Source organism: Heloderma suspectum, chromosome 1, assembly GCF_057233095.1.
Source record: "Heloderma suspectum isolate Gila_16-S chromosome 1, 16-S_ref, whole genome shotgun sequence".
Taxonomy (NCBI): Eukaryota; Metazoa; Chordata; class Lepidosauria; order Squamata; family Helodermatidae; genus Heloderma; species Heloderma suspectum.
In genome coordinates, this window is record NC_139458.1 from 126,967,876 (window position 1) to 126,977,683 (window position 9,808).

Sequence of the window (9,808 nt, forward strand, 5' to 3'; positions counted from 1 at the left end):
CCTTTAAGAAACTAAACATGAAGTTCTGTGACACTTTTTGAATGACACTTTTTGAATGAACTTAAGGTAGCAAATGCATAAACGACCACATACTATCGTATAGCACAGTAAAAGAGGGCTGATGTACCACAAAGAACAAATAGCCAAAGCCCCAAAGTACTTTGTACAAAGAGTAACCCATTTTGCAAACAGTTACAGAAATATTATTAATTTAGATTTGGTTAGTCAGCGATGAGTACAAATGCCTGACAATTGCAAATCCAGAGTGGTCATGTGAGAACAAATAAATAAATAAATGTTGTTATCCTTCTGGAGAATGTACAGCATTTCAGCTGTTACCTATATAATTTTAATTGGATACTTACTTAGTATACAATCTATGCATGTGTGAGCATTTCACAAATTACCATTGATAGTTTGACACACTGGGCAAGGAGGCCACACAACATCTCATGGCAGCAATGGAGAGCTCCTACAATTATAATGGCTGCAAAAGCAGGAAAAGGACTACCAGGGTTGGCAATTTGAGAAACTGTCCTGGGTGCTGCCACAAAATGGCTGCCATGGGAGGTGTGGCAAAGGACAAGTAACCTGCCCAAAAGACTGAGTACAAGCCAGAGGTGGGTCTGAGCCCCAACACACTAAACAGCTCCTTTGATCCCACGGTTTTCAGCACTAACAGAAACCTATTAGGCAGCAGTCCCAGCTGCTGGTATGAAAATGTATTGATTAAAAAATGGGAGGGGTAGGGCACCTTGGTGGGCACCAAGAAAGGTATCTGGGGGCATATTGGTGCCTATGGGTGCCATGTTGCCTACCCCTGAGGTAGAGCATTTCCATTCACTCCAGGAAACTTGTTTGAGAGAGATGGGGATCTTTGTCTACCCAGAAATGCATGGTTGATTTATATTACTATTATAGTTCTTTTCCTTGAACACATATTCATAAAAGTGGGTATAACTGTTTAATGAGGCATGCTTTAATTTGGTACACAACTCTGAGAGACCAGTTTTTCCAGCTCAAATAAAGCAACAATTGTATTTCTGCCCCCTGCCCCACTTTGGATATATACTGGGGTTCAGTTCCTGTTTCCAGATAAGTAAATCACTGAGGGCTAGCATCAAGAGTAGGCATGTTTGGGCACTTGCCGAGGGCCCACTCTCCAGCAGGGGCCCACTGACCAGAGCCCCATGGAGTTGCTCCTCCTCTTCACCATTGCAACCAGCTTGCTGCAATCACCCTCATCTGGAACCACTGTTATATGAAATTCCCCAACACTGGTTATCAGATTTCAGACCCTAAAAAAAAGCTACATCTCTGCTCCTGGTATGCTGGAGCATTCTTAAGACAACAGAATGTTATAAACAGATGTTGAGCTGACTCACTCCTTCCCATCTACTGTGATGCCTGATGCTTTCACCTCCAGAAGAACTCCATCTATGGTGGCGGTGAAATAGATGACAGTCCTGTTCTGGATGCTCCTTGCAATCTGGATGTTGAAGTCCTGAGAACTGTCTTTGCAATGTGAAGCAAAAATATAATGGCAAATTCCAGGGAAGTCAAACTTTACATGGTCAAATGTCTGAAAGTGGAAGTTACCCCAAGTGGAGCATTGACTTGTAGAGACTGCAGGACGCTGAACTGCAGAGGGAATCAAGATGGTGTATATGTTAAAGTACACTGCGAGCATTTATTTATATCACACTGAGTCTGAACATTTAGAGGGAGAGGCTGAAATGAGTAAAACACAGGTATACAACAGCAGCAAAGTTTTACATGCCCGTCATTTATTTTGAACATCTTTTCTAACTGAGTTGGGTCACCGGGGCCAAAGAATTCTGAGAATATTATCACTCCTTCTAATAATGAACTCAGTCCCAGAGTGCTGACAGCTCTGTGGCCAAAACAGGACCATTGAACATCAAGAAGGAGATATCCGCATATTTGGGAGAAACAGGAGGTTTGCCCCCCCCAAAAAAAAACCTCTCCAAAAACAGCTCAGTGAGGACTGACATACTCAGTAGCCACAGAATCTTGAGAGTAGGGTTGTGCGAACTCACCCAATTCCACCCCGTGATCCCCGCCCACTGCCAGACCCAGCTTGCGCTGGGATGCAAGCTGGCTGGTGGTCTGCAGGACCCCGGCGAACACTGTCGCTGCCGCCACCACGAGCAACTGCGTCCCTCTCTGCTGAGCACTAGCAGAGAGAGGTTCAGTTGCAGTTGTTCTTGATGGTGGCAGCAGGATGGGAACTGAGAGGGATCTCTGCTCCCATCCTGCCACCGCCACTGCTGAGAGCAATACTCAGGCAAGGAGTGGGGACCGCCGAGTCGGGCAAGAGCTGAGGGGCATGAACTGGTGCCAGGGGGCCAAACTGGTGGGAACCCACTGAGCTCGAGCCCACAATTGGATGCTCATGACATCTCTACTTGAGAGTCAATTGGAAAAGAACATTGGAGGAGAGGGAATAGAATTGGCTACCTGGCTGGAAGTGGCCCATATGAAGAGGGTGGGTGGCCATGGCAGCTCAGAAGGCTTCAAAATACTGCCAGCCAGCTTGCAGGTGGCAGATAAATCTAGCTGAGAGAAAAGGCAAGGAAGGAGTGCAGGTTGGTTGGAAGGATAGTGGAAATGGAGCCGAAGAGGACAGAGAAGCAGATGTAAACAGGGCAGAGAGAATCTTCCCATTGTCTGGATAGCTCATTTCCTGGTTTACAATAGGGATGTCAATAGGGAAATCTGGGATCCCCATTCACCTTTGTGAAAAAAATGCAGGTAAGGTTTTTTTGCACAAAATGGTGGCTGTAAATAAGCCATTTATGCAAAATTGCAGGAGACATGATGGAAGCCCAGCTGGAAAGGAAGCACAAGGCTAGAAATGGAAGTAAGGGAGAAACAAGCATTGTAAAACATAGTCAGAGAGACAAAGGTGTTAGTGCACTGAATAGCCAAGGATGAACGAAGCCTTTGGCTCCTTTGTGTGGAGTAGCGGATGTCAAGATGGAGTTTCTGGTGTAGTAGACTCACTCCCTTTCTGGGGCCACCTCTGCTTTCTTCTTGGGAGGGTGTGAGGAAATCCTTTCCTCTCCAGTGGCCTCCACTCCCACCAAGGCCCAGAGCAACTATGAGGATCTGTGGCAGCCTGATCAGGACCGACCTTTCTCAGATTGCTCATCATCTTCGATTAATGAAACCACCAGAGGTGTTGTCATACATAGGGCTTAAATCAGCTTTTACATAAACATTTGCAAAGCAAATGTAACACCTGCACTGGCAAGAGTGTATATTCACTTTCTCTTCTGCATTCTGTCTAGTGCTGTCTCAAATTTTCATTACATTTTTGTTCTGCATTTTTGTTCACCTTTGCTGGGGTTGTGGGGCGGTCTGCAAACTGCACTTACCTTCCACTCGTCCATTTATTTTTGTGACTGTTCATAACCAATCTTTCTTTGATCTGCTGCTGTTTGGGTACCATTTTTTTTAGCTGAAATCAGTTTCTTCACAGTGCCATCCCAGGCAATGGAATCATGTAGTGAACATTATGATGTCACAGTATCATGTAGCGAATCAGATTTGTTTATATGATTATGTCATCGAGGGCAAATGCCCTCCACTTCCCTTCCCTGACTGACTTTGAATGGGGGAGAGGAAGAATGAATGTGTCCTTCTTGCCTTGGCAATGGACCTTGTATTTTTACATTTGCACTGGCAGTTGCCTAGCAAGCCTTTTGCTCCGATCCATCTCTCACCACTCACAGTTACTCATCTGAACGTTCCATCCATCTGCAACCACATTCTGCCCAAAGTTGTCAAGTGACATGCACATGCAGCTACCAGGGCTAAGTGTATATAGCAAAGGTAAAATAATCAGTGTTAGAACCAATCCGCTGTTTGGGATCGGGGGCCTGTTTCCACTAGTGATTTACTCCAAGCTGGCTGCATGTTGAGGTCGTTAGGGATACATGATGTCGTGGCCAGCCAGCAGCCACCCTGGAGCTTATCAGGGAAAACCCAGATTTCCTGAGACTGCTGAAGGTCCAATTCTTTTCCTCAAGTTGGGTTCTCCCCAGTACAGTTGCTGTGTGCCCCAACCCCCACATTTACCTCGGGTATGCTAGCCCTGCCCAAGGGTGTGCCTTTCACCGTGACCCCAATCAAAGGGTGTTTCCTGTCGCCCACCCTGTGTTTCCCGGAACAAAGCAAGTAATGTCTACTCAGAAGTAACACCCATTGTGCTCAATGAGGCTTGTCTGCCAAATGTGCACATGGGAAGTAATTACTTCCCCCTTCCGTTACAGCGCTTAAGCACAGCAATGCTTTAGGAAGCATGGGGCTCCTTTTGAGGCTTGTCTGCCAAATGCGCACATAGGAATTAAGCACTTCCCCTCTCCGTTATGGAGAAAGGGGGGGAGAGTTGGGGGGCAGCCTCTCTCTTTAATAGAGCAGCCCCCGCCATTCACATGAAGTTCACTTCACCACCACCACCACCCTACCGGGAAGTATGTCGCGTGAAGTGACTTAAAATAGGGAGATGCACTCTCTCCTGGAGCCCTGCCCAGACCAAAATTGGCTGCTAGAAAAATGCGGGTAAGCCGCCACTCCCTTCTCCTTCCATTGTCATGGAAACACAGCCCAGATGGAGCAGGGGGACTACCCAGAGTCTCTTCTTCTTCCCCTGAACAGCTGATTGGTGCCATGGCTGGTTTTCTGGCCAGAGCTTCAGCTGCTGGATCTAGCAACTGAACCAGGACAGAAAGGACTGTGCACAGAGCACTTCAGCTATTTGTTTATGTCAGGGTGGAGAATCCCGCAGCTCATGGACCCAATCCAGCCCCCGGGGGCCCCCGATCCAGCTTGCACAGCCGTGGGTTCCTCTAGGGCGTGGGGCTTGGCCTCCATGCCTAGTCCCCTGGAGAAGCCCCTGCTGTTATCTCCAACCTCAGTGGGGAACTTGGCCAGCGCTGGAAAGAGCAGCTGCTCTCCCCAGCATTGGCCTAGAGTCCCTTTCTCATCTCTGTGCCTCTCTCAGCATGGAGAAAGGCTAAAACGGGTCGCACTGGGGTGATGAGGTCAGTGGGCCTAGCCACGCCCCTCCACCTCATCCAGCCCACAGAGGGCCTGGTTGGGTGCAATCTGGGACCGCAATCATGTATTGTTCTCCACCCTTGGTTTATGTGGATCCTCATCCAGTAAGGGATACACAGATGGAAGCTTGCTTCTGTGTGTTTATGCACAGGAACCAAGGAAGCTGCTTTATTCTGCGTCAGAACATGGCTCCATCTAGCCCAGTACTGTCGACACTGACTGGCAGCAATGGCTCTCTAGAGTTTCAGGCAGGACTTTTTCCTGCCCTACCTGGATATGCCAGAGATCAAACCTGGGACCTTCCGCATGCAAAGCAGGTGGTCTACCACTGAGCTAGCCCCCTACCGTAACTGGATCATGGGGAATGCGTTTTCAGTGGGACTTGAGGCCAGTTGAATGACATACAGCACAATCCGCTCAATGCCTACTCAGAGGTAAATCTCATTGAGTTCAATGGGGCTTAAGCCCAGGTCAGCATGCACAGGATTGCAACCAGAGACTGAGGCTGATGGGAGATGTAGTCCAACACATCTGGAGGGCACCAGGTTGGGGTGGCCGCTTTACGCACTGTGGACAGGAGAGCGGGATTGTTCTCTTTCAGTGAATATTGCTTATGGAAGAGCTGCTGTGTGGTTAAGTTCCTATTTGCCAACCTGGCAAGCAGAGGGGTTGGGATTGGGTACAGGGGTCATTGCTTCCTAACCTACTGATGTGGCACTTGCAGGAAACACCAAGTATGCAGGATATCACAGTTTAAATCAAAATGTGTTCTTTCCTATTCACTGAACTCTGAAGTCTTATGAAATATCCAGGAACTGGGGGTGTTTTCTCAAAGGATTCTTCCACTGAAGCGCCTGGGAGTCTTCATAGAAACAGATGTCCCAGGAATTGTGACACATAAACTGCAGATCTGAGTACTTTTCTGCACCAGGCTTTGTATAATAGTTACAAAGATGTTATTTGTTTGCCAGTCCTGACTCTGAGTTTATAAAAATACTAGGCCAACATCAGGCATCTGTTTTCAAATCAGTATTAAATAAAAGCGAGCTAAAAAAAATTCTTTTCACTATTTTAGGCAGCAAGGGGGGGGGAACCCACTTCGCTTTCGCACCCATTTTTCAGAATTCCTTGTGAAAGCATTTGCCCACTTGCTTAAGGGTGCAATCCTATTCTTGTTTAGACAGAAAAAAAGTCCTACAACTCCCAGCATTCCCCAGCCAGGAATTGCAGGACTTTTCCCCATCTAAACATGCATAGGTGGGATTATGCCTTAAATTGCCCACATTGGCCCTCCTTTCCAATTGCCCTCACTCAGGGCTGTCATCATGCAGCCAAATCTGATTGACAGCATAGCATTGTGATGTCATTTCATTCCCCACTTGATTCCAGAGTGGGTGGGATCACCCATGTGACTAATCCAAGGAGGAGAAAGAAGCAACAGCCAGGGGAAACAATAGTGGGTAATGAATTTCATTTCATTTCATTTCATTTATTAGATTTTCTAAACTGCCCATGAAAATTTGTACAGTCTAAATATATCTTGGGACGAATTCCAGTCCACCACAATTTCTAGTTGCAATTCAAAAGTAGAGAATGCTCAGTGCAGTCCTTAATAAGAGAGCAACCCTAAATGGGGTTGGAGTGAAGTGTCACGACCATGGAGGATGGCCTTTCCTCTCTTTCCTTTTTTCGTTAGCAGTGGTGTTTGTGTGTTAATTCTTCCTCCCATTGGTTCCAGAAGAGGGGAAATGCCTATATTAGCGTGAGGCTGGTGTAGACAAGGGGCCTGATCCTGTGGCCCGGTGGGAAGATGATGGGACCTTAGATCCAGTGCATCAAAGGCGCCCTCCACACTCAAAATGCCCTATTTCTGGGCCCAGTGCCAGACCGCTAGAGGTGGATTTACACCTACAGACACAGACATGCATCTCCATCCTATCCTAATCCCCTCCAGCTAGTGGTTCTGGAGGCTAGGATTACACTGTACATAAATCTTGGAAAGGCACCGCTCAAGCACCTCTCCAGGGGCACACAAAAAATGAAATACTGGTCTGGCACCAATGACAAAACTGACTAATTTTATCGGGACACTGGAGTGTAGATGGCAAGATCATACATGTATAGAAAGGTAGCCTTGAGGTATTGCAGTAATAAATGTTCAGCTAATTGCAATATGTTCTTGCTACTTGCATTTATTTGATAAGGACAGCAATCCTGTGGCCCTCTAGACATTGTCTGAGGAGCCATAGGATACTGGGGATTACCCCACTGAGGCTGTAGACAAAGCTACAATTGGGGGGGGGGGAAATCCCCACTCGGATTTCCCACCTCCCCAACCCTCCCAGCTGCCACAGAAAACTCTGCGGCAGCTCCCTCTCCAAAGGTTGGTGGCGCAATCTTGGGAGGGGAAGAAATGGGCATGGGGGGGGCAGGACTGTGGGTGGAGAGGAGAGAGAACATGGATCCACTGAATCCACAAGCCTCTTAGTTCCCATCCCCACCCACAGCTAGGTAGGTGAGCTGGATGGGCTAAGAGGCCCATCAAGCTCAAAATGAAAAAACAGAGGATGGAGCAGGGCTGGGCGAACTCATCCCCATCCACACTGTGTACTGCTCACCGGAACCCCGCCAGCCGCTCAACCCTGCTCACATGCAGTGAGCCGCTGGGTGGTCCACGGGCACCTGGCGAGTGGCAGGCAGCATCCTGCTCCCCCGCTGAGCTGCCATTCTTTTATTTTTATTTTTTTATTATTATTAAATTTATTAATCGCCCATCTGGCTGGTTACCCAGCCACTCTGGGCGATGTACAACACACAATAAAAACAGTTTAAAACAATAAAATTCTACAATAAAAACATTTTCTAAAACACCCTAACCCACCCCAAACGCCTGCCTGAACAACAGCGTTTTTAATGCATGACGGAAGCTCATTAAAATTCTGTGCAAAATGGCAGCTCAGCCTTTTCTCTAAAGGCTGATTTTACATAAATGATAGCCGTAAAAAGGCCCAGTTATGCAACATCACAGGTGGGCAAGCGCCGCAGTCCCTGGACTCCACCAAGCTTGAGCGTGCAACTGGACTCCACCACCATCCCTAGGCTGCACAGAGGCTAAGAAAGGTGGAAGGCTCTGAGACTGGTGCCCTCCATCTAGTGGGCATCAGTCCTGTAGGACTATGCCCTAAATATGTGACATTTTATGTGCATTTATATATAAATAAAAGATTTACATCATTTTGTACTATAAACTATCCCCTGTTCAAATAACAGTATTATACTGTACTTGTAACTACAAGTTGGGTTGGCATATGTTTGTAATATGTTATAGAAGAGATTGTTATATCACTGGATATTGTATAAGTAGTATCTGGTTTATTTGCTTTGGTATCATCATTATCATCATCATCCCACTAGGCCCACCAAGTCCCTTCTCAATAGCTACTCTTTTGTTCTCCAAGCAGTCTCAAGGCTGTTGGGAATGAGACACATTAGCTCAGCCTCCCCCAACCTGGGACCCCCCAGATGTGTTGTTGGACTGCAACACCATGATTTCAACACATCTGGAGGGCCCCAGGTTGGGGGGGGCTGAACTAGAGCAAAAGCTATCTGGTCTGGATAAATTGTGAAGAGTTCATGCATCAATATTTGTCCTTTTAAAAATACATGAAAGTGGCTATGAGAGAAGGACTGGCTCCCTGCTTTAAGGACTGAACAAAAAATAATGCATTGATGTGCCATGCACAGCGGACACAGCGCGCCAGGATTTTGTGTTCTGTTCTCGCTACTTGAGTACAAATCACTGCATGAGAAGCAGCCCTAAAAGTGGAACAGCATTTTAATGTGATTAAAACGTTAGGGCATAATCGAGCCCAAATTAAGCACTTTTACATCCCATAGGTATCAACAAAAGGGCTATAAACGTACTTAATCTCTCCCATTGAAATCCACATAATGTAAGTGTGCTTAAATGTGGCTGAATCATGCCCATAGTTATTTTATTTGTCATTTAATTGCATAGAGATCAGGTATTATAGCTCAAATCTAACATTTTAAAACTTCTGGATAAAGACTATTAGAAGCAGATTCTCTTACCTATTTGCACGAGAGTTTTGCTCTTGAAGCAACTGCAGAGTAAGCACAAAATCCACAATTGGCCTCCCTTCTTCATTCCCATTATCCTATACAAAGTGGTAACGTGAAAGTCTCTCCCAGGAAGTAGTTTCTTTCCTAGCTCACAGACACATTTTACAGTCAAATTATTTTGGCATATGAATAAAACATAAAACTTAAAAGGTGGAGCCTTAAGATTTTCCCCTCACTAATTTATACAGACTGGCTCATTCTTCGATCAGATTTAAAATGACAACCTGGCATTTGGTTCCTGGATTCTATAATCTTGAATATCATCTTTGATTCTGCAAGGGTTTTTTTTCAAGCTTGGAAGAGTTCCACCTCCAGTCAGGTGCCAAGAAACCTTTTCCAGCTGGGTAAAACAGAATGCTGATAGTCCTCAAAGGTTGCACAGGATCATCACCCTGAGGTAGAGGGCCTAATGCATTATAACAGGCCAAGTGGTGCAATATCTTTATTCTGGTCAGATGGGCAGGAAGCTTCAAAGTCCATGCATCAGTGGTAGCTGGTGACTCCAGTTCTAGAGGGACTGTGATTCCATTCTGTATTTTAGTTCCCACCAGCCTAAGGGTGCTATCCAAGGTGCTGAACT

The 9,808-nt window shown here is 46.3% G+C and overlaps 1 protein-coding gene across 1 annotated transcript in view; it reads right to left on the reverse strand.

Annotated features, from left to right (window-relative positions):
• Nucleotides 1-9,253, reverse strand: part of LOC146357828 (mucin-5B-like) — a 128,541-nt gene extending 119,288 nt beyond the window's left edge. Inside the window, exons 1-2 of the mRNA XM_084851447.1 lie at nucleotides 9,178-9,253; nucleotides 1,386-1,641 (exon numbers count right to left, since the gene is read on the reverse strand). Coding sequence (XP_084707573.1) covers nucleotides 1,386-1,641; nucleotides 9,178-9,253 — 332 coding nt within the window. The remainder of the gene's footprint in view (nucleotides 1-1,385; nucleotides 1,642-9,177) is intronic.
• Between the last annotated feature and the right edge of the window lie 555 nt (nucleotides 9,254-9,808).